Source organism: Ammodytes marinus (genome assembly GCF_949987685.1).
Source record: "Ammodytes marinus genome assembly, chromosome: 8".
Taxonomy (NCBI): Eukaryota; Metazoa; Chordata; class Actinopteri; order Uranoscopiformes; family Ammodytidae; genus Ammodytes; species Ammodytes marinus.
In genome coordinates, this window is record NC_137212.1 from 20805124 (window position 1) to 20829602 (window position 24479).

Here is a 24479-nt window from a genome sequence, read left to right on the forward strand (position 1 = left end):
GCAATGGCTCAAACTCTTAAGATGCATAGAACACATGACAGGAGCCAAACTAAACAGACAACAGGTCTGAAAGAAGAAAGTGGATTATGTTGTATCACAATGTGAAATACTGAGGAAAAGAGCACAACTTTTCTTTACAATATAAAATCAAATATTTTGCTCAAAAAGCATGCTATGTGGCACAATTTCTAACACCTGCAAAAATAATAAAACAAAACAAACCATCCACTGTGAAAGATGAAACTGGCAATACAAGCCGAGTGCTGCGTCTGGGGGTTTGCTCTTGTCCCTTAATAATATACCACACAACTAATTCATTGTATTTTTCAGATAGTGACTCTTCTGTTAGTGGAGTGTACTGCCTCTTTACAACAGACAGATTTGACCAAACTTTGATTGGTAAGGTTTTTGGAAACCCATTTCTGAAGAAAATAAATTACAAAGTGAAAGGAAAGGAAACACAAACACAACAGAAAAGTTGGCAATAATACAAATAAAATGACAAATGGCGAGTTAAAATCCAAATAAAGTTAAAAAACAATTCAACATCGTTTTGTCAAACGTATGAGACACAAAGGAAACATTAAAAAAAATATTAAATTCCAAACACTTAATCTATTTTAAAATTTTCTGTCAGGAAACGAGGCAACAAAGTTTCAAATACTCCAATCACCTTGCAGATAGCAGAGCGATGCTAGCTCTCACACAATGAAGTCAACAGTTTGCATCAGGTTTTCAAGTTTATTTATTTTTATATTATTTTATATTTTTGTCATATATATATATATATTCACCACAGACATACTTCTGTAGTGAATATAAGTCATGTAGTACTACATGCAGAAAAACCTTCAAATAAAAGCCTATTGTCCTGTGAATTTGATGCAAACTGTTTTCAGGCACGACTTCTCTCGGCACGTCACTCGGCACAAGCAGCAGCAGGAGCAGTAAATGATATGTCAGCAGTGAGGCACATCTCAGTGGGAACTCCTAGGATGATCATGACAACAGAATGGAGTGTAGGCAGCACAGCTAACTTTGAACAGCATCAGACCACAGTCACATCATGGCACTAAAACAATGGCCCTCTCCCTGTCCCTCCCTGGCGGACCTTGTGTAGCGCTTGTCATCCCCTCTGTTGAACGCTGATGTGTCAGGTGGTGATGTGATGTCTTGTTACTCATCGTCCCATGTCTGCTGTAGCAAGAAGTTAGCAGCCAGATTCTCATTCTTCTCGCAGGCAAAGTACGCCTGGATGACTAAGCCTTCAGGGAAGCCCAGTGCTTTTAACTGGAACACAACACACCCGTACAAACACAAATACCACTGCATTACTATGAGATACTTTCATGACCGACTTTGCAGTGAATGCTTTCCCATTCTGAAGCAGCAAAATATGGGGAAAAATGACATATTCTATCATAGGTTTGCGTACCTTAGCTGACTATTATTTTACATACAGTATATAAGTTGTGCAGTTGTTTAGACAACAAGACAATTTGATGGGACTGTTACGTCCCCATTTTGGCTAGGGGTAAGGATCACTCAATCAGTGGCAAATTAAGTGTGGGGAAAAGAACAAACTAAGAAAACACCCAAAACGAGCCCATAAGTAACAGGGACCAAACACAAGCACTGGTAACGTACCCTCTCAATGGCCTCCTTCTCCTGTGGGGTGACCTGGATGTAGTTGGTCTGTGGTGGTGTCCCCTGGCCCGGAGCCTCGGCCCCCTCCCCTCCGGTGTCTCCACCTCGTGGCTCATTCAGCATCTGCACAAAACGCTCCTGGTGCTGCGTGATTTGCTGAAAGTAATACATACAAATAATATCAATACTACCATACAGAAAATACCCGGGTTCCCAAAAATGACATATTTCAACTACCCATTGAAACGATATACAGTACAGTAGGCATGGTAAATGGACATCCATGAATGTGTCAGCAAAGCACATTATTTTAAGGTCACCTATGGTGCAAAATACACTTTTTCATGGTTTTTCAACATGTATATAAGTCCCCAGTGTGACTAAAGACTCCCAAAATATTAGAAAAAAAACAACCCTCTCCTTTTCTCCACCTCCACCGTTCTGAAACCTGTGTTCAAAAACTCCAGTCAGATTTCTCTTCCCTTATGACGCCATAGGGGGGAGAAGCCACACCCCCTTATTACCCACCTAACTTCCTCCGTCTGTGATAAGCACACCCTAAATTCCAGTTAGATTCAAACCAGCTAGATTCAGGGCCAATTAGAGCAGACTGGTCTTTTTGGGCTTAAAGAGACAGGCTCTAAAACAAGCATTTCCTACAGAGGCTTGAAAGCAGAGATTCAACAATCTTCAATGTTCAATGGGACCTTTACACTTTCTCCTGGGCTCAAGAACTTACTTCTCTTACTTCTACTTTAAAAAAATATATATGTCAAACATAAACTCAGCATGGTGGGCGCACTGGTGTGGTACCTGCAGCAGCTGTGGGTTGTCTCTGCCCAGCTGCTGCAGCAGGGCTGGTAGCAGGGCCGGGTTCTGCTGGATGATCTGTCTCATCTGCTGGAACTGAGGCTGGTTCCTCAGGAACTCCAGAGGGTTCCCTGTAGAGACAGGGCCTCCACCAGCAGGGGGAGGCTGACTGACAGCAAGGGGAGGCTGGCTGACAGCAGTGGGAGGCTGGCTGCTAGAGACTGGGCCTGCTAGGGAGAGGAGGGGCTGGTTACTGTGGTTTAGTGCGATAAGAGTGCATATTCAGAGAGCCAGAGAGTCCGGCTTTCTTTGTGTTAGCTTGCTTGATAAAACCTAAAACCCCAATCAGACATCACGTTGGTTATCAACTAAATTTGTTAACCCAAGTATTCTTCTTCAGGCTCTCTGCGTTTAAAAGGGACTTTTTGACCCGTATTGAGAGGAATGCTGGCATAAGACTATTAATCGTGTACATTCTTTAAAGATCTCCTATTATACTACTTTTCTGGTCTTAATTTCTTGTTAAAAACTGCTATACAGCAACCTGACACGAATAACATCACAAAAAACCGTGTAGATTTTCGGGACACTCTTCCTCTCACCCTAGCGAGCACAGCAGTCTGCTCCACACTCGGCTTTGTGCTTCTCCGCCCCTCCCCCCCCCCTCCTGCAAACCCCACTCGGTTGTGATTGGTTACCTTCCTTCCGGAACATTTTCAGCAGCACGCGGGGAGATTTGAGAGCAGGAAGGTGGGGGCATGGCCGGAGCTCGCCTGAGCAGCATTACCATACATGGAAACATCCGCTTTCGTGACGACAAGAATATCCGGAAATTCTGAACCGATTTGAACACGTGATTTCTCGACCGGCTGCCCTAGTGTTTAGTGCTCTGCACAGCCACCCCAGACGGTCAGCAGGGAATACGTCTAAATGCATGTACGTCATTATTTGATAAGCTAGTATGGTTAAACATGACTATAAATCATTATAACAACGTTTATAGGTCATAAAAGTCAAAAAGTATCATAGGTCCTCTTTAATGTTTCTTTCATTTAAAAAAAAATATTTTTACCACTAGCACTGACGTTTATTTCTAACGTTACAAATGCGCACTGTAGAGCTCTTCACTTTAAACTTGATACAGCACATAAAATGATGGTTGATTGTGCCACGGACCACCTGACAAAAGTGAGCACCAACTAGTTTACCTAAACATTGATGCTTTGACAGACTCGCTATTAAAACTGTGGCTTAGGAAAATAAATAGACCAAAATGCACCCAGTGAAAACATAGGTAAGTTACTATGGTGGAAAAGAACAATAAAAAAACATGGAAGTGAGTGACGACATAATAGCATAAACGGTAGTAACAAATGTGTGCTCTCACTGTTTGTTGGGGCTGCTGGGATCTGCTCTGGTTGTTGTGTAGTAGCTGGGGTGGGGGGATTAAGGGGGTTGGATGGAGCACTTTGCCTCACTGGCTCCGGAGGTGGAAGATCTCTGACCTCTGCTGGAATACCCTGCAGTACGAACAGATTTACAACACAGCCTAGGATAAAGTATGCAGGCAGGCCTTCGGAATAAATCACTCAAGCTGCTTTAAATGCTCACCGTGAGCAGATACTCAACGGCCCGGTCCGGGTTGTTGTAACTGGCTCTGAGTGCAGCGACCACCTGCTCCCGCTCATAACCCATACACATAATCTCTGACACCAGGTTCTCATAGGCTGGACCCGTCACTGTGGAAACAACAGAAGAGGCAGCATTGAGACAGATGGGGGGTTATCGGAAACTCAATGAAGCGAACAAAATACTGAAACTAGTTCATAGTTCACATGAAGCATACTGAAGCCTTTACCTTCAAAGAAATCCCTGGAAATAGTCAGTTGTGTCGATTGTAGCAGTGTGTGTGTGTATGTGTGTATGTGTGTGTGTGTGTGTGTGTGTGTGTGTGTGTGTGTGTGTATGTGTGTTTGGTGTCTGTGTTGTGGTTTAAGACAGAATGAAGAAAAAACACAGATGTATTATACCCAGTATTGATGCCGCTTCCTCAAGGAGACCCAGTTCATCAACAAGGCTTTAAGAGAAAAAAAAATACAAAAAAAACATCAGTTACAGTGGTACCTTATTCTGACATGCTGATGAGTATTTCAGCTACTTACTTTACACAATCAGATTTATTCAGAAAGTACAAGCGAAGCTGCCAGGCTGCATCTCTACAAGAGCACTGAAATGTAACTCATATTCAAAACCCTGCTATTAATTACCATGACCTTGTTAAAAGTTCTATTATCAAAGTTGAATCTGTGTTTTTATGATCCAGCTACAACAGCATTGTTGAACTACGAGTAAAGGGTCTATTTTAACTGGCAAGTACTGCTCAACAACATACACTCTGTTAAAGGAGAACTTAAGAGGACCAGCAAATAAACTAAAGTCTCCAGTGTAGATAGACATAGGTTATCCTCCGCACCTGGAAGCAGAGGAGTGGACAGGTTCAGATGGTTGATTCTCAGCCTCTTCCCTTGGCTTCTCTTCTGGCTGGGCCGGGGTGGGGCAGTCTGCTGGGGCCGAGGTTGGGACTGTGTGAACAGCTTCAGTAGATGGGTCTGGTGCAGAGGCTAGAGGAGTAGGAGCAGCTGACACCGCTGCTGGAGCAGAAGAGTCCGGGGCGGTTTTTGAGTCCAGAGCAGCTTTGGCTTCAGCAGAGGCAGACACAGTGTTTTCCTGGCCTGGGGGCAGGCTCTCAGAGGGAGGCACTGACTGTGGGGCAGCTGTGGGAGCAGACCCTGTATGTGTTGTTGGTGTGGAGGGCACCTGTGTTGGGCCAGAGACAGGTGTCTGGTCTGAGGTGGAGGGTGGTGCTGCTGGAGCCACAGCCGGTTGAGGAGTTGGCTGAGGGGTTGCTTTCAGAGGAGGGGCTGCTTTAGGCTAAAAAGAATCAATCAGTATTCATGTTAATCAATCAGTATTGATGTTAATAGGATTACTCATCTATCTATCTTCACTCAACTGGACAAGGCTGTTACGTTTAAGCATAGGTTCCACTGTTATATTTCCATATCAGTCCTATTATCATAACTCAAATGAAAGCTTACCGGTAATAGTGCATAATAGTGGCGTCCCGCAGATTCAAGCGTGAATCTTTTGCTTAGGCCATGATTAATGAGTGAGAATTTTGGCTTTGTTTCTGTCTGCGTCTATTTGTTTTCATTTAAATTAACTGATGCCAACGACGAGCTCAGCACACAGTTGGCGACACGAGAAGGGGACACACACCAGGCCTGGCTCCAGCCGCCCAGTGGAATGAGCAGAGTGGAAGGATGGAGTGACTGCAGAAAGCAACTTGAGCTCACCAGGGTTCAGATAAGGCCGCCATATTTTCTTGTTGTTGACAAGATATGTTGTGGCCTGTTAGTAGCTGTTGTAAGGCTAATAGGTAATTCAATCTTCTAGACCAAATAACTTGTTATGAGTACTACCTGTGTACAGACAATATACTTCCTCTAAGTGTTTCAAATTAAAAGCCTAGGAGGAAAGGGATGCCTTTTGAGTGTTCAATGTTGAACGTCTACGGAGAAAATGTTTATTAGCATTGACGAAAGCTTAGCAGCAACCATAAACAGAAAATTAAAAGTGACTGGAAATAATTAGTGAATAAACAGCATGTTTTCTGTTCAGAGCAGCAGAGTGGTGAGCATGACATGACACTGGCTCAAAAACATATTGAAGAGTCACTCACCTTGGTAACCATGACCACCACAAAGTTTTTCTCATCGATTTTGTATTCTTTCAATGCGGTTTCATCGTTTAAGATTTTGCCTGCAACATTCAAGCAGAGACAAAGAAGAATGTAAACGGATTCATGAGACAGTTTTTCTAATTAATTACTAAATTAAAAAAATATGGGAAAATATGGAACAAAATCAAAGATAATTGCAGTTGCCTGATTTGTTGGGACATATCAGAGTGGGCAGTCATGCAAAAACTAAAGTGGTTGTTGTTTTGAATAACATTTTCCGTACTACACAGTCACAGCGCCTTGATAACAGATGTGACAATGTCTGTTTTGATGGTTTTTATTAAAGGCCTACTTCACCGGTTGGAATATGAAGGTGTATTGAACTCGGAGATCCTATTTAGTATAAATGTGCAATTTTTTTTAAAATTGGATCATCTTAGCCTGAGAAAAGGCAGAAAGAGTGTTTTATGGTCTCACTGTCTAACCCTACAGTTTCCTTACTGTGACATCACAGTAAGGGCTAGGATTAACAGGACAGCTGGGCCAAGGGAAGACTAAGGGAAGACTGAGGGAAGAAAAACCTCATTCATTATATTATAATAGTTATTTTATAATGATAGAACGCTGGTTCTGTATGGGTGAAGTATTCCTTTAAGGTTAATCACACTTATGGATCTGAGATGATGCTAGATAACTCGCTGCTTGAAGACCGCCATGCATTAATGTGGTGACGTAGAGACGAGCGAGGGGACTGCTAACTGCAGTAACTGACAGGAAGTTAGCTAAAAGAACCCTTCCGCTTACAGCACCTTTAATACTTTAATATGCCAAAAAAGCTATGTATAAACAGTAGAATCTATTAGAAAATAGCAGAAGAGGTGGCGGTCACAATGTGGAGAGTTGTTTTTCAGTCATTCCTATTGTATTCTACATGTGGACTCCTAGAAGTGCACTTTGGTTCCTACACCATGGCCACTTAAAAAAGGAAAAACATCTGTTCTGTTGAAATTAATTTCAAATGTTTAGGTTAATATAAAAAGTGAGTTACCTGGTGTGAATTCTAAATACTGTAATATGAGTTGAGTTGTCCCAATTCCCCAATACATCATTTGTTTCTTCTGGCTCACCTGCATAGATGAGTTTTTGTCCCGAAACAGGAAATGCATCTTTTCCTTTGTGCTCCTCTATTTTCTCCTTCAGCGCGACCACCTGACAAACGTCAGAAGAGGAAACATTGAAAATATTTTGTCATTAGCTGTCTTATACTTTTAGAAAAAACTTTGGTTTTCACTTTGTGCACATTTTATTTTACTCGTATGTAAGTTTATTTTTTTTCCCCTTATTTATTTGTGTTTGACAAGGGATCACTGTGTTTGTCCTGTGAGTTTTCTGTGTGTGTGTGTGTGTGTGTGTGTGTGTGTGTGTGTGTGTGTGTGTGTGTGTGTGTGTGTGTGTGTGTGTGTGTGTGTGTGTGTGTGCGTGCAGTCAGATAAAATTAAAACATGCAAAAGCTATCATATTTGGTGAAAAACTGAAAATGTATAACATTCTAAGTGGAGTATGCACTGGTAGATTAGGTTAGAGATTAAATTGTATTGTCACTGCACCAACCCAACAACATATAGTTTATTACCTAACTAATCAGTTCAAACTGATAAACTATTGTAGAAAATATAAAATTGACAGAAGAAGCGGCGATAAGAAAGGGACTGTAATATATTATGCATGATTGTTTGACCAGCACTTTTGGTCATGAAAGAGCAGATATTAGAATAACATTTTCATATCTTTTTTTAAGAAGACAAACAAGCGAAGTAATCCTAATAACTCGCATCATTTTAATGCTACAGGTTGTTTGGTACAAATGATCTTAAAGATAATTGTGATTCACGTGAAAACACACCACAGGAATCATTAGCACATGTAAACAACGCCGCACTACTAAGTATGAGATAACAATATATCATTTTAAATTAAAACTCCAAACTCTTCTTTCTAAAACATGATTTACGAATCAGTCTCCCTATTAAAAAACTAACAGATTATAGGAGGTTTCAAATATTGCATCGTCATTATGGTGAGACACTGAAAGAAGTCAAACACTGTCAAGATAAAAAAAAAGTGCAATCATTTCCTATCTGTGTTTTAAAATTAAACCCCACCACAATCCGTTGTCATTGTTTAACTTCCCTTTTCCAAAGAAGCAAAGTCTAAAAAGCCAGTGGAATTCATTATGAATATATTTTACTGTGTTATTTGGCAATTATAAACATAACTTAGACTACAATGTTTATTTCTCAGTGCTTGAAATGCTAGTAATTAAAACACGCTATTACTTTGAAGGTATACTAGCACACTTCCTATCTGATACACGCTACCTCACGTGAACTGTAAGATACTGCAGAATTACTCAGTTGTCTGACTAATTATTTGTCATATTTACGTTACATTACTTTTCCAAATAAAGAAAATAACTATCCGTTTTTATTTGAAGAGTGGAGCAGCCTTTAGCACGACCACCTCTCAACATAAGCTAGCATTCCCATATGCCAGGCAGGCAGCCCTCCCGGCCTGACCATGTTTACTTCAGCCCCGTTAACTTCAACTCACCGTCAATTCTGGGTCTATTTCTAGTTTGAACGTCTGCTGTTGGAGGGTCTTCAGTGTTATCGACAGCATCTTTCGACGCAGTGTCAGAGGCAGCTGGGGTTAAGAAAAAACAGTGGGTTCACTGTAAAAAACCTTGACTGTAGACGCTCTTTTTAGCCCACTATTTATTTATCTGGGTCTCAAATGTATGTGTGACTCAGCTGTCTCGGTGCCGCTGAGCAGACTGTGCGGCGATGCCATCTACTGCTGGAGGTATGGCACAATATTGCGCCGCATTCAAGTGCTGTCGGAAATATCACGACCATCACAACTTGGCAGATGAATTGGCTAAATAGTTTGTCATTGTCTCCAAATATTTCATCTCATATTTTGATTTATCTGAGCCATGTAATGACCCAAACAATGCATTAATTTAGCTGACTTATTTTAGTATTTTACCCCCAATTTATCTTTTTATCGCTTTAATCCTTTTTATCTTTGTATTATCCGTATTACGCATACGTTATGCTTTTTTATTGTTTGTGTGTTATTGAGTTTCTTCTGCTCGATCGTCACGGTAAATGAGGGCAACCTCAGTGTCTCACGAGTTGAAATAAAAGTTTTTGGATTTAATTGAATATTAGCCTACCTAAAGGATAAGTTTAAAATGCTTATAATTCATGTACAGTTCAATTTACAATAAGCACACTTTTTAAAATTAAATTCACATCCATTTATGTTGCAAACATGAGGACAGTAAAGTCACTAGTCACCATTATTGGACATTTTAACTTCTTAGACCATTTTTAAAAAATCAATTAAACTAAATAAAAAACAATAACCTCACAAGAAATAAACAGGAATCAAATTCAGTTTCCTATTGCATAGTTAACTTGGCTTTAAGAAAACCATCTGATATTGTATAGAATTGTATCATTAATGAAATATTTAGGTTGTTGATGCGTCTGCTGCTTTATGATATTGTAGATTTATGACAGGTCAAACCCAGGTTTGCTCTGGCACATGCTTCTGTTGTAGCAGATAATTTGGTTAAAACCTTAACTGGGCGTTTTAATGACTGTACTTGTCTTATATTTTGGATTATTATATTATTGCAGTACCATAAGCCAAGCATGCAAGAGACACTGAAGGAGAGCACACCATCCAAGATGCTAATTCAAACAAAAGGCACTATTTTCTCATCTGGATAACCTTGTTTGTCTCGTTATCATAACAACTACCCACTACCATTGAAAACATGTGTCGGCTCGTTGAGAGAAGTTTCAATTTTATTCACTGAAACTCAAACAGTGTGCGCCCACGGGACAGTCACTCATTCAGAACAATGAGAACATGAGGATTGTAAAAATCACAGTTTGTCTAATGGAGTCTCACTCTCAAACACACACACACACACACACACACACTTCATGCACACACAGACGCACAAAGTTGGAGGAAGGACACATGTCCAAAAATCAGAGCTTGGGAATAGGCATGGTGTTAACAGGGAATGAATAATGATTGAATAAATTATGCAGGCGGCCAAATAAAACAAAACAGCACTAAATCTCACAGGAGGAGTAAAGTGCGTGACATGACAGACCATCAATTTACTGGCCATCCCAACAAAAGACAGTAACGATAATGAATCGGATTTGTGAGTTGACTGCAGGATGCACACACTAACCATTAAATCAGAAGATTCTCAAAGCAGGCACACCAACAGAAGGAAAGAAAAACATGTACACTCTGCCCGCCCCCACCCCGCACCCTTGAATTTGAATGCTAAAAAAAAGCAATAAGGGGAATCAATAAAAAATAAATCTGACCAGCCCTCACCGTCCACCCCTCCCCCACCCCTACACCTGAATAAAAGGCTGCTGTATGAAAGGCCAGAGTCCACAGGGCTTTTGCTGATTTTTCCATTCATTTGTTTGGACCTGCAGAGAAAAGCAACATGGCGGCCCACCCAACCAGGTCCTTTTCCTCTACAACTCGTCCTTCTCTGTGGCCGCGCTGTCATCCTCTTCTGTACCATCGTCATCGTCATCCTCCTCCTCTTCGTCGTCTTGTTCTCCCTCTTCCTCTGCCTCCTCTTCCTCCTCCTCATCCCCCTCTTCTCCTTCAGTGCCCTTCTTGCTCTTCTCCTCCTCCTCCCTCACTTTCCTGTCCACATCGTCCAGATCCTCCTTCATCTTCTTCTCTGGTCCCTGGTGGGCAAAGACGACAAGACACAAGTGTGTTTATGGTGTTGACAAATGCTGATTACAATCGGATGGGTACACTCAAAACATATTTGTAGGTATTTTTAAAAGTCATGACACTTTTGATTTCATTAAAAAAAGTTATTTTATGCAAATATAACTGTTTTTTTCCACTCAGTAATACCACTTTATCCACTGCCAGTAGTATAGTTGGTCACAACATTAAACAAATGTCATACTCATGCCAAGTACGCTTAGTTAAAAAAGTGATTCTTCTGAGTTAAACTGTGGCAAGCTGATGCCCAAACTGAAACCATTTTGGCAGCAACAGACAGCAGTAACGTTTTTAATATGACACAATTTTTTTTCTTCCAAACATAATTAACAATCTCTGCTCAAATCTTGCTTGAGGAAACAGCTATGTTGACAAGAGCCAGATATCCCCCCCACTGATAATGACCTGCTCTACCACTACAACATGCCCAGAGATAAGCCTGTTATCCTCGGGAATGCAATGTTTTTGATAGTTCATCAAATCAGTTACTACTTTAGTTCGCAAGCCAGCTCCTGAGATGACATTTTTGTTTTACTGTTAATTTCATACTTCAGGGCACTTATGGAGTATGGTTTGACATTAGGCATTTAATAAACTAAAAAACTAAATCTTATTAAACAAATCAATAATTAATTTGCGATGAAATATTATACACTTCACAAAGTAGTGTAAAGTAGGCTCTTCATACATTAGAGCACAGTCCTACCTTTGTTGCTCCCCAGGTTTCCGCCCCAAAGTCCTCGGCTTCTTTGACATCATCAGTGATGAGGAAGTTGTCAAAGATGGTACCAGATTTAACCTGAACAAAGACACCAAACACATTAACATCATTAACTGAAGGAATCCAGATAAAGGGTTATTGTTCTCATCTCTTAACTTGACAGTGTCGTTTTTTACCACACCGCATTAAACAAGGCTGTAACTACAAACTTTGTTCAGTTATTACATGTCTCAGTGAGTGATTAGCTATTGTTACCTGCCACAGATCCAGGCCCAGCACTCCAACTTTATCAAACTTGTACATGGTGGTGTCCTGAGTGAACTCTGGGTTGTCGATCTCAGGGTGGACCCAGGCTCCCTTGTAGTCGGGGTTGTCGATCTGCTTGGGTTTCCACTCACCCTGCAAAGACAACAGGAGAGTGGTTACGACTATTGATGGTACTAGTTATTGAGATTTCAAATGGTGATCAATCATTTTGTCTATAAAAGCTCCAGCCCATGCCGTACCTTATACTCTGGGTTGGTGATCATTGCGGGCTCCCACTCTCCGTCCATGTCCTCATCCCAGTCGTCGGGCTTCTTGGCATCGGGGTCGGCGATGGTCTCAGGCTGCTCCCAGTCCTGAAAGACAGCAGAGTTTTAGATGAGTCACCCAACTATGAACTTTGAATGGAACTTTGCCATTTCAATGCAAAAGTGTATGACATGTACTTGTGACATGGGTATACATTTTACACCCTGAAGTCCAAAGATGAATTTTAGCATGGCTGTAATCATAGAGAAGGTCTTTTTCATCAATAGCTGTTCCTAACATATGCGACTCTATTAACATCTAGAATGGGATATTTCTAACACTGGTCAGGCTGTCTTACAAAGGGATCACATTGGTCGTGATATACAGTTATATTGTGTGAGCAATGTTTTAATATGCAGACTTTAGTGATAAACTGCATTTTTCAGGGGCATGGTGCAGGAATCCGGTTAACCGAGTTATCTGAATAGCTTTTCAGTAACACCTAGGAGCTTGTTCTTCGTGCATAACCTGTCTTCTCTTTGCATGATAACCTGATTAGTGAACCACGTTTGAGGAGTGAGTTCCGGGTTGTCACTAGTTAAAACAATGTGGTGAGCCTACTTCTTGGAGCTAGTCCAGAGTGTAGAGTAGCTTGCGTTCAGTCAGCTGATTGACATAAAAAGTAAAATGGTGACCTTTAAAGCTGCCACTGGCATAAAACTCTTTTTTTGCAAGGCACTCAAGGCATCAAGAGTCGTAACTCTTTTTTCAGGCATAGCATATCAATTGAATATAAATATATATTTTTCTTTTTCGTATTCTTTTTCATTTTGTTTTGTATTTTTGATACGTTTCATTTTTATTTGATATGACTGAAATAAATTCAATCAATCAATCAAAGGAAGGTTGTTTCATGCTGAGGGAACTACTGCTCATTACACGGTGTCTGAGAAAAAGTGTTGGGATGGTAAGAAAGTTTCAAAAAGTTCAGAAGGTTTCATATATTGTATTCTGTAAATACAGTAACACTGAACACACGCCAAGTTAAGTGAAGCGAATACTTTTTTTTTTCTACCTCTGGCTTGGCGTCAGCGGGGTCGTCGATCTTGGCTCTGTCGTCCCAGTCACTGGGCTTCTTGGCCTCTGGGTCTTTGATCTTCTTGGCGGGCAGCATGTCCCAGTCCTCCTCCATAGAGCCAGACTCTACCTTCTCATTGTCGATCTTCACCTCATACGTCTGGTCTGGATTCAGGATCAATGTGTACAGGTGGGTCAGCTCGTCATCCTGGATAGAGAGAGGGGGGGAGAGGTAATTAAGAGTGAGCGGGAATCTTTCAATGTATGTTCACATAAGACAAAAAAAAATACCTTATTTAGTCAACAAGCTTTTTGCAATCATTACCTGGCATTTGATGTCTTTCTTAATGAGGTGGTTTGTGCCCTTGTAGTTGAAGATCACGTGAACCTTCTTTGTGCTGTATCCACAGATGTCAGGCCCTGGAGACATAGAAGCAGGTGATGTCAAGTTACAGCAATAACAATAAATAGGAATCACAGTCATTACTACACAGCTAATTGTAAACATCTCCCTCAATGAGGGAGAAGCCATCAGGCATCATTCCAAGTGCCCCCTCCACCAGAACAGCTGTGTTCTGGCCTTGGTTGCCTTCTCCACACATCAACATTGACTCACCAAACATGATGTAATACTGCGAGTCTCCGTGCATGTTGCTCTGGTCCAGGTCAGAGGGGAAGACCTTGACGTAGCCGCCCCCGCAGTCGATCTTCTGCTCGTGCTTGACGGTAAACTGAATGACCAGGGGCTTTCCCTCGTTGCTAAAGGGCTCAAAGCGAGCCGACATGGCGTAGAAGCGGGCATCCTGGCTAGTCTGGAGACCTGGTGTGGGCGCAGATGAGGTAAAAAACAGCCGTTAGCAATATGGGTATGCCTATTTATGATTTGTTTGTGATTTTTTTCCCCCTCCTTTGAAAACTTTTTTCTCTTCATTATTATTAAATATTTGTTCTGTAACTTATTCCAGTGCTTCGGGATATGACCAATCCTGGATAACCAACAGGTAAAAAAAAAATGGAAAAGTGCTCCCAAGCCCCAGGGCCTCCTGGGTCCCCAGGAGTCCTAGGATCAATGTATACCAGCTGGTATGTGCAACATCACCCAAGTACAGTCATTCATATGATTAGGGGTTGATGTGAATTCTTGAAATGTGTGTGTTGTTTCAGTTTTATGTTAAAAAACTCTTACGTTCATTTTGTGATAAATCAAATGACCACACTCAGGTTAACCTGGGGCCAGGGAGTGTTCCAGCACAGGCAAGTGCCCAATGCATAAAGAGTTGGGGGTATCGTTAGGCAGGATTTTGCCCCGGGCTACCCTGGCAGGTTATTCCAGTCCTGGATGTAGCACACATACTATGAAAAGGCCAATTCCTTGTCATTGACGTGGTTGCACTGAGAGCAAGTCATATAGCCAACCCCCCCTTTTTCTTAAACTGCATTTGCATAATAAAATCACCCCTGAAAGTACTTGAGATATGCAAATACGATCCTTTCTGACAAACTCATTTTATACAAGTTCTCTCTATGACAGAATATAGGCTACAAGAATTACCTTTATCAGCCTCGGCATCTCCATAGAACTTTCCAGCGCTCAGTTTCCACTCGCCGTAGTCTGACTTGTGTTTGGAGACGACCCACCGGCTCTTCCATGCATCTGAAACAAAGCAATCCAACACATCTGGTTACAGAGTGCCTGGCTTTTCCTGATAGTTGACACAGTATTACAGTACAGCTATTAAACTGCTCCAGACTGACAGGATACACAAAGTTGCTTGTACAATGCATTCGCAGAATAACACCGCAATGACACGACTTCATGATAAAAGAGGACACTTTGAGAAAAGATAAATGAGAGCCTCAGCGCAATGAAAGGGTTTTGGTGGAGAGGGGTGGCTCAATCACTACTACTGTCATTGATCCAGAAATGTGTTTAGTAGCCTATCTACATTTTGTTAGTTGTTGTTGTTTATTCAGAGGTCAATTGACTTTTTTTCTTTTTCTTTTTTTTCTTTTTTTTTTTTTTTTTCCACAATTTCATTCGAAGTTCTGCTTTCATAAATTCTCTCTAAGACGGTCAGTAAGCAGTTCATACACAGAAAGAGCCGAACTGGATTTCCCCTGGAATCACCTTCAGCACGGCTAACCGCGCTATCAAAAGTGAAAGAATATTTGGACTCATACGAGGACGTCTAATGAATTTGTTCTTCGTTCTATTCAGACAGCCTCCGTTTAAAAAAACAATAATATTAGACAATAACATTTACTTTACTGCCCTATTACGCTACTTGAGCCATTTTCCTAGCTAACCCCTCATTGGATTCATTGACATGACGTGGCCTAGCCTGTTAAAATGGGTTCAATTGATACAGTAAGGTTATTTTAAAAAGGAAACATTATTTTTAGAAGGCCACACGCTGAAGAGCAACTAACATATGATGCCGTCAACAGTTAGTTAAGGCAGACACTTGACAACATAAGCATACACAGACAGGAGGACAAGAAGACATGGAATTTGCTATACTGCACCTCCATCCAGGAACTGTTCTTTGAAGTAGACGGCGGCGTCAATGGTGACCGCTATCGATGCAAAAACTGCAATAATTGCCGCTGGGAGCTTCATGTCGACGGCTTCTGTCTGCTTCCAGAGAGGTAAAGTGAGCAGATTTCAGGTGAAATCAGCTAATAAAGCTGGAGGAAGTGTAACCTGAGAATTTCAACAGCGACGAGCCTCGAACAGATGGCCGCAGCTCATTGGACGAGCGTCTCGCCAATGAAAAGAGACCACGAGATACTTCTCGGGAACGTTCGGGTAACATCGGCCCAAGATCGGAGAGGGGCGTTGAATACAGCTCTTCTGCTGTATTCAGGGACTATGGGGAAAACTGTTTTTACTAAATTTCATTACTACAAGAAAATAGGAATATAGATTTCATGAATACACCAAATAGGTTTAAGGGGTATACATTATTCACCTGTATTGGGAGTCTCAATACTTTATAGGCTACTATAATGTTTGCCATTCGAATTATGGTAAGGGCTGATTGAGTTCTTTCTTTTGCGCTGTATAACCTGTTTGACTGCTGATTCATCAATAATGGTTTTGGGGGAAGAAACAGGAGAGCCTGAGTAAGACTTAGTGGATACAAGGTGTGCGAGAGACCACTTAAGGGTCGCCAAATAATCCACTAGGCCTATGTGTAAGTGTATAGTAAACGGTATACAGTGTATAGCCTACCTAAGGTTTTTAATGACAGATGATGCCTGCTTGTTTACTTCTTTGATAATGGCTGATCATGGCTGTATGTTTTATTTTACGTTTTGAGTATTTGAAATATGTCATTTCAAACGCATTGGTAATTTTTGTTTGGGTTTTAAGGTGCATGTCTTAGGCTGTGTAGGCCTAATTGATCAATTGTATGTTTTTGGGGGATTTTTTTTGTTGGGTCTTGTATGCCCAACCCACCCAATCCAACTGCGATTCCAATCTTACTATGCCGTGGGACTAGTCTTTGTCAGTTTTTGTCCAATTGACAATTTTTTTAACTGGCTCAGTATAGGCCCCTGATCTTTGAAGGCCCCAAACATTTTTATTTAAAAAAAAAAAATAATTGACTGGCTCATGATAGGCCCCTGATCTTCGTAGGGAGGGGGGGCTACGAAGATCAGGGGGCCTATCATTCGCGAGAAAGTTTTTTACAGTTTTTCTCTATTGCTTAAACACATTTCACGATACTGCCCTCACTTTTCACAAAACTCTAAACACAAAACACTTTTCTAAAGCTACGTACACACAGCCTCAGTCTCTTTTCAAAACCAACCCATCACACCAAAACAGTTGCTCATATGCTCAAAAGCAAACTCTGACACCACAATACCGCTCAAGGCCTGCAAAAATGTAAACACAACTGAGCATCATTAACCACATTACCAAAACAATTTAAACACAATTTTCAGAGTGTGAGACTGTTCTTTTTACAGTTTCACAACTGCCAGGATGCATTTATTCTCAAATATGTATTGGGCATTTACTATAGATTTGTGCGTTTCATGGGAATAGTTACATAATGCAGAAAATGCAGTTATATCACAACTCAATGCAAAAATGAGTACTGTAAACTCCATGGAGGATCCATTACACACAATAGATACTACAGTACAGTAACAATTGAAAACACAATGTTCAGGGTGTGATTTCTTTTATTTCAGTATGTTGCACATGTAAATTGACACAGTATGTTGTACAGTATGTTGACACTGAAATCATTGGGCGGCATCACGTCGTCGGGCTGGGTCGGGCCACAGGACCTCATCAACATCACAGGCAATATTGTCCATAGCCAAACAACGTGGAAAGAATGCCCTGGCATGCCGCACTTCGGTCATTGTCATGCCGTGGACAATGACGTGGTCAATGACTGTTGCTCTCATTTCATCTGTAATGAAAATGCGTTGTCTTGCTCGCCCTCCTTCTCCTCTCCCTCCTTGGCCTGCTCCTCTTTGGACTGCTTTTCGCCCTATTTGGCCAACTCCTCTGCCCGCTCCTCTCCCTCCTTGGCCTGCTCCTCTTTGACCTGCTCCTCTCCCTCCTTGACCTGCTCCTCTCCCTCCTCAGACACAAACTCCTCTTCTTCTGCCTTGATCATCCATTTTTGTTTGGAACCTTCAGCAAACTGCACTGACTTATATAGGTGTGGTCACATCATTTGCAACTTGTGTTTTCAATTACGAGTCGTTGTGTTTACAGAATGACACCAGGTATGTGTTCAAGTTTTGCTGACTGTGGGTGGCATTTTGAATCACATGAGCTTCACAATGCATATTGGAGCAGAGATATATAGTGCAGCTGGTAACCAGAACAATCGTGCATTTTGTGATAAAAGCATGAAATTTGGTACACTTATAGCCAAAGGCATTCTCAAAAGATTTGGATATGGAGCCACCATGAATTTTCAAAATGGCGCCCATGGCAGCCATCTTTCAAAATGGCTGTCAGTAACAACTGTTCGCTTATGAATGATGGATATAATATGATGTTTCAGACTTATTTACCATACATAGTACTTGGTAAATGTCTTTTGGATAATCTAAATGTGTCATTAAATATTCAAGATGGCTGACATCTTCAAGATTGCAGCCATCACAGGACATGGAGCTCTTTTCAAGGTTATTCATTGCTTGCCAGACCCGAGATGGAAACCTAGAGGAGTTCTTTCGACACGAGAACCAACCATGTCCACCAGCGCTTTCTGATGGGGGAGGTCTCCGACTGGGAGTGAAGAGTGATCTGCTTCCATGCCTGGAACAAGTTCACAGTGCATACTCTGACAGTCCAAAGGTTACCTGCACCATTGTAGATGGGGCAGCCATCATCCAGATGCTGAAACCAAGTTCAGTAAAAACCTTCAATGACTATGCCCATGTGATCTTCATTCCATATCTGACCAGAAAGTTTGAAACTGTGTCCAGGCTTGATCTGGTGTGGGACCGCTACTTGTCTGACTCTCTGAAAGCTGCTACGAGAGCAAAGCGTGGCACTGGAATTCAGAGACGTGTGGTAGGTGATGCAGCCATTCCCAGGAACTGGCAAAACTTTCTTAGAGTTGACAGCAACAAGACTGAGTTGTTTGCCTTTCTCTCGGAGGCTCTGCTCAGATGGTTTGTGCAGGAGGATAAACAGCTTGTCATCACAAGTGACATGGAAGTCCTTAGCAAGCCACCTCTCCCAGATAGGACATCGATTGCTCCTTGCATGCATGAGGAAGCGGATAGTCGCATGTTATTGCACGTAGCCCATGCAGCAAGAAACGGCCACCACAAAATTATGATTCAAACAGTTGATACTGATGTTGTGGTGCTGGCTGTGGCAGTGTCTCAGACTCTACAACCAGAGGATGAGCTTTGGTTGGCTTTTGGTACTGGTAAGAATTTTCAATATTTGGCAGCCCATGAAATTGCAGCAGGGCTCGGGCCCGAGAAAGCATGTGCACTACCAGTGTTCCATGCATTGACGGGTTGTGACACTGTGTCAAGCTTTGTTGGCCATGGGAAAAAGACTGCATGGGCTGTATGGTCTGTGCTTCCAGAACTTACACATGCCCTGTTGAAAGTGTCTTCAGCCCCAGATGACATACCACAGGAGGTAATGGCCACAATTGAGAGGTTTGTTATCTTAGTCTATGACCGAACCAGCACATGTACAGAAATCAATACGGCAAGGAGGAAGTTATTTGCAAAGAGGCACAATGTGCAAACAATCCCCCCTACCAAGGCTGCCCTAGAAGAGCATGTTAAGAGAGCTGTATACCAAGGAGGGCACGTGTGGGGTACAGTCCTGGTGTCAACACCAGAAATACCTTCACCGTGCGAATGGGGCTGGTCAAAGTCACCTGAGGGGGACTATGAACCCTTCTGGACATGCCTACCAGATGCAGGCCAATCAAGTTATGAACTTGTCTCATGCAAATGCAAGAAGGGTTGTGTTGGGCAGTGTAAGTGCAAAAAATCCCACTTACAGTGCACAGCCCTTTGTGTCTGTGAAGGCGAGTGTGACTAGTCTTCCCTGTGATAGACCCTAGGTTTCCCTTGCTCAACATGAGTATTTTGAGATAGAAAGAAGATTCTTAGAAATTCCAAAGTTCCCAATTCAAATTCTGCATCAAGATAAATGTATAATTAAACATAGAGATCATCCATATCTAACTAGTTGGCGGCCATTTTGAATTTTCAATGAAAATGTTCCACTATCCAAAAGACATTTACCAAGTAGTATGAATGGTAAATAAGTCTGAAATATCATATTAAATCCATCATTCATAAGAAAACAGTTGTTGCTGGCGGACATTTTGAAAAATGGCTGCCATGGGCGCCATGTTGAAAATTCATGATGGCTCCACATCCAAATCTTTTGAGAATGCCTTTGGCTATAAGTGTACCAAATTTCATGCTTTTATCACAAAATGCACAATTCCTTTATATTTTGGAACTAACCTCTTGTACTAATATGCAAAATGTGTTTTAGCAAGGCAAAATGTGTTTAGAGTTTTGAGAAAAAGGGGATGGGTTTTGTGAACAGTGTCTACATGTGAATTGTGTTTGTGGTTGTGGCAAATGGGGGGGTAGTTTTACTAAATGTGTTTAGGCAACTGGTCATTTGGTTTAGAGTACTGCGTTTTGTGTTTTAGCAATAGAGAAAAACTGTAAATAACATTGTTCGGGGCTACGAAGATCAGGGCTGAGGGCCTATATTGAGATATTCTCCTGGACCCCCCTAGAAAGTCCAGGGTCCCCCACCACAGTCTTTTTTATTAAAATGTGAATTAGGGGAATAGTTACCATGAAAATCTAAGACATTTATATATTTTTTTACTTTTTTAAATTCTGTAATCCAAGCGCTAAACCCATGAATAGCCTATACCGTTTGTAGTAAAAAAAAAAAAACATTAACCGATTCCATCATTATTATTAACCTGAAAATAGGCCTATTTCAGATATTGAATGGAAACCAGGATCCAAATGCAAATCTTCACATTCATTTCTTAAAAACATAAAATATAATGCATTACTCAAGCTGCAGGAATAGTCCTAATAGCAGTATCAACAATGGCCACAAAGAGGCGCCAGAGTCTTAATTACAGGTCTGAGCGCATGATAATGGAATACATCACTGATCAATGGATGTTGCTCTGTGTTATTACGAAGATAATTTTGAGATAAATTTCCAAGTTTTTTGTGGCTTTGTGAAATGAATGAAACACAAGATAATATTTAGACATAGGCTACAGTATGACTTCTGACAAAAATGACTGGTCCCAAAGTTTTATATTTGTATTGTTTTGTTGTTGTTGTTGTTGTATTGTTCTTGTTCTTGTTGGGGAAAAAAGGAAAAACCAATAAAAAAATGACTGGTCCCATGTACAGTACACTGCATTCTGTATTGTACTGTACTACAAACACTAATCTATGTATTGTAGGCCTATATATCGCATCTGAAATGTCATTTGCGGTATTATCGCTTGAAAAAGGAGGAAAAGTTAACATAACCCGGTCGGGAATTCAAAGCTTGGTTGCACTAAATACTGTTTTTTACCAAGCCATAGTTCCTGGGTGAGCGTTACATGTCATTTATGATCACCAGAGGGAAAATAACCCTGTTTCAGAAGTATTTAAAAGTTTCTCGTAGCACCTTCAAATATTCATTTAGTAGCCTATATTTCTGTGTGAGATAGCTGTTCTAGGAAGAGGGGAAAAGGGGCAAAACAATCAATACAAATATGATGTGATTAAAAACGAACCCACCAGAGACTAGGCGGATTTCATGTTCATGATTAGAAAATTAATTGCAATCTGAAAGTATCCTGAATGTTGTGTTTTGATTTGAAAGTATAATCTGCCTGTTCAAGAAACAAGGGGTGAGGACTTGTGTGAAAAAAAACATTCACATTAATGAATAGCCGCCTTTATCTTTTGTCAGTGGGCAGCTCAGATCCACTGTGAATGTGACATGAGGTGAACATAGAATGGGTACTCCAATTTCTGATGCTGACACAAGGGCAGTCCATTGTAACCAATACAGGTGGCCCAGTTTATACTACCAGGAAGAAACATATGAATCCTACAGCACCCACAGCCACCTAAAAGCTGCAGCTTGGATCCTCCATTTAAAAGACTATCTCACAAGATTGAAGTTTGACCATTCTGTCACCTGAAATGTTTTGCTCTGAGGGGTTTTCATCCATATGGGATCTAGTCACACAGTGCAGGATTAAGGTGTCTGAATTTGTTTTTGTTATATAAAGGAAGAATTCAGCATGATCAATTTGCTGGTGTTGTAGTGGCAGAATGTTTTGTTTGTGGTTTTATTTGCATCATCCAATTAGAAATGTGAGAAGTCAGAGCGGATACAGATAAACTTATTCTGACAGGAAAGAAAATAATCATACAAAGGCAAGAGTTGAGCAGCTTATTGTGTGCATTTTCTTGAGAAGTACAGTAAATAGACAGGCATGCAAACTTCTGTTTACACTGTAAGACTGTTTTGTTTGTAAAATGAAGCTGATTGCAGTTCCTGGTTTGGCAGCTGTCTTTGGAACTAGGTCTACTGATATTAGTAAAAAATTGAAATAAAGAAAATCGTGAACCATACACACATTTCATATTAGTTTCTAAATTCAGTCCAACTGAAAAGATGGTTCTGTGTATTGCTGATAAATACCTCAGCGTTGCTAAGTGCTTACTCAATAACACCAGTGACTTGCTGATTTGTGCAATTATATTATGCAAATAAATAACAAGAGTAAAGACAACACAAAACACTTAATACATGGAAAACCTATCTGTACACGATATCTTCATATGCTGTTTTGACAAGAGGGCCAGAATGTAAGGTTACAATACAGGACTCACTTTAATTGATATTTTACTTTAATACTGTACAAATAAATGAGAATTTGTAAATTGTGTTTGTTTAAAGCAGTGATCACAATATGGAAAAAATAATTTGCCATAGCATTTGTATTTCTGTGCAGTTGATGTCTGACTATCGGTACATGAAGTTGTTTGATTCCTGGTCTGATGTGAGTTCACAGTTTCCCTGTGCTCCCCTGAGTTTCCTCCCGCCGTCACATGGGTGGATGTCTGTAAATAGTCCTCAGGTATGAGGGTATGAGGTATACAGGCTTTGAATGGGAGTGTCTGTGTTTCAGTGGCAGCCCTGTGATGCATTGGAGACTTTTTCCAGGGTGCCCCAGAGCATGCTGGGACTGGCTGCCAGCCCACAAACCCTGGCAGAGGAATCAAAATGTTCCGCCTGGAATCTCTGGTGAGCAGTATATTATACTAACATGCATGCCTTATATTATACAGTCCCTTTCATTTAACATGAATGCATCACCACTTGAAATAAGAAGTGCTCGTTCCATATGCGTCAAGCGTATTAAAATGAGCAGGACCAATACAGGAAGTTGTTGAATGTTCACTTCAGAGTAAAACGGTGGATGTGAACGTCTGTGGTTTTGGTTCAAGGTGGAGTAAGGGATTTGACAACAAGCTTTCTCTAGAATCGCTGACAATGACAGCTGACATAAAAGAAGCTTGAAGGATTAATTGATTTTCATTAAATTTACAAAACTATGTTTGTTGGTACTACTGTGTGATCAATGACTGGTTGTGTTTCATCATTAGGCTATATTAACAAGCTAAGTTAGTGTTTACAAGGTCAATCATTTCGTTTTTATCAGTAGACCTAGCTGACTATGGCTATGAGTGTGCGACATAAAAGTGTACTTGTATGCCCATTTACTGCATCTCATTTTAATTTACATTTATTGTTCTGTTGTTTGGTCATATTTCCAAGCATGTGCCACATTGACGCAAGTGGTGCACGGCTTTTATTTTGAAGGTTTTGACCGGACCTGGTGTTCCTCGTTGTCGTCACTTTGACGCTGGTCTGCTGGAAGGGCTGGTTAGACTCGTTGACTGCGGCGAACGCAATTTCGGCAACATGGGAGACGTGGTGGGATTTATTCCAAACGGATTTTAAGAACTGTCGGGGAAAATGGCAGAGAGGTGAGTCCAAATACTACAACAACACACACACATTCCATCATTTAGTTTTTAATTCTAATTGTTCCCTCGGTGGCTGTTTTTACGAGACGCCTCATCTGAGAGGGAGGCAGCCAGCCCCGCGCCGAGGCTAGCAGCGGTTCGTTTGGTCGCTGTGCTTGAAACGGGTGTAAGCTAGCTCTACGACTTATTCGCTCAAACGGTTCAACAATTTTTTCAAGGAAAAAAAGACATCGTATCACATCCAGGCGTGTTTTTTTGCCCGCTCACTGGGTTGTTGGTTGTCGTATTGGGGCAATTTTCTCTGGGTATTTGTCAAGGTGGAGTGGAGGGGCTCGGCGGAAGGAGGCTGTGCACGGCTGGATGGTGATGGTGATGCTGTTGCACCTGTCGGTCTAAATCGCCGTCTCCTTTGCAGGAATGCGGCTGCTGCTAGCTGGATGCTATGGGCTATAGCAGCGAAAGCCACCTATGCAAGTTACCCGTTATGGTCGTGGATAGATGTTCGGCTATCCCGGGTTATATAAATCCTTCCTCGCAGGCAGCATCTCTCATCCA

The 24479-nt window shown here is 41.3% G+C and overlaps 2 protein-coding genes across 2 annotated transcripts; both read right to left on the reverse strand.

Annotated features, from left to right (window-relative positions):
• Positions 1-916: 916 nt before the first annotated feature.
• On the reverse strand, positions 917-8930 carry rad23ab (RAD23 homolog A, nucleotide excision repair protein b). The gene is made up of 10 exons (XM_080032531.1): positions 8810-8930; positions 7327-7408; positions 6200-6279; positions 4931-5388; positions 4488-4534; positions 4069-4196; positions 3845-3977; positions 2461-2687; positions 1648-1803; positions 917-1290 (listed from the first exon to the last, which is right to left on the reverse strand). The coding sequence occupies exons 1-10, from the start codon at positions 8876-8878 to the stop codon at positions 1177-1179; spliced, it is 1494 nt and encodes a 497-aa protein (XP_079888657.1). The 5' UTR covers positions 8879-8930; the 3' UTR covers positions 917-1176.
• A 1128-nt stretch (positions 8931-10058) lies between these two features.
• Positions 10059-16093, reverse strand: LOC307254082 (calreticulin-like). Its single transcript, XM_080032323.1, has 9 exons — positions 15888-16093; positions 14914-15015; positions 13978-14181; positions 13687-13781; positions 13360-13569; positions 12278-12391; positions 12027-12170; positions 11757-11849; positions 10059-11001 (listed from the first exon to the last, which is right to left on the reverse strand). Exons 1-9 carry the CDS (start codon positions 15979-15981, stop codon positions 10780-10782), a joined length of 1278 nt encoding a protein of 425 aa, XP_079888449.1. The 5' UTR covers positions 15982-16093; the 3' UTR covers positions 10059-10779.
• Between the last annotated feature and the right edge of the window lie 8386 nt (positions 16094-24479).

Excerpts from the sequence above, each read along its gene's own strand:
- rad23ab (XM_080032531.1), bottom strand. The coding sequence starts at position 8,878 with ATGCTGTCGATAACACTGAAGACCCTCCAACAGCAGACGTTCAAACTA. Across the intron at positions 7,409-8,809 it reads AAATAGACCCAGAATTGACG|GTGGTCGCGCTGAAGGAGAA; the intron begins GTGAGTTGAAGT and ends GACGTTTGTCAG. Across the intron at positions 3,978-4,068 it reads CCGTTGAGTATCTGCTCACG|GGTATTCCAGCAGAGGTCAG; the intron begins GTGAGCATTTAA and ends TTCGTACTGCAG.
- LOC307254082 (XM_080032323.1), bottom strand. The coding sequence starts at position 15,981 with ATGAAGCTCCCAGCGGCAATTATTGCAGTTTTTGCATCGATAGCGGTC. Across the intron at positions 13,570-13,686 it reads AGAAAGACATCAAATGCCAG|GATGACGAGCTGACCCACCT; the intron begins GTAATGATTGCA and ends CTCTCTATCCAG. Across the intron at positions 11,850-12,026 it reads TGGGCCTGGATCTGTGGCAG|GTTAAATCTGGTACCATCTT; the intron begins GTAACAATAGCT and ends GTCTTTGTTCAG.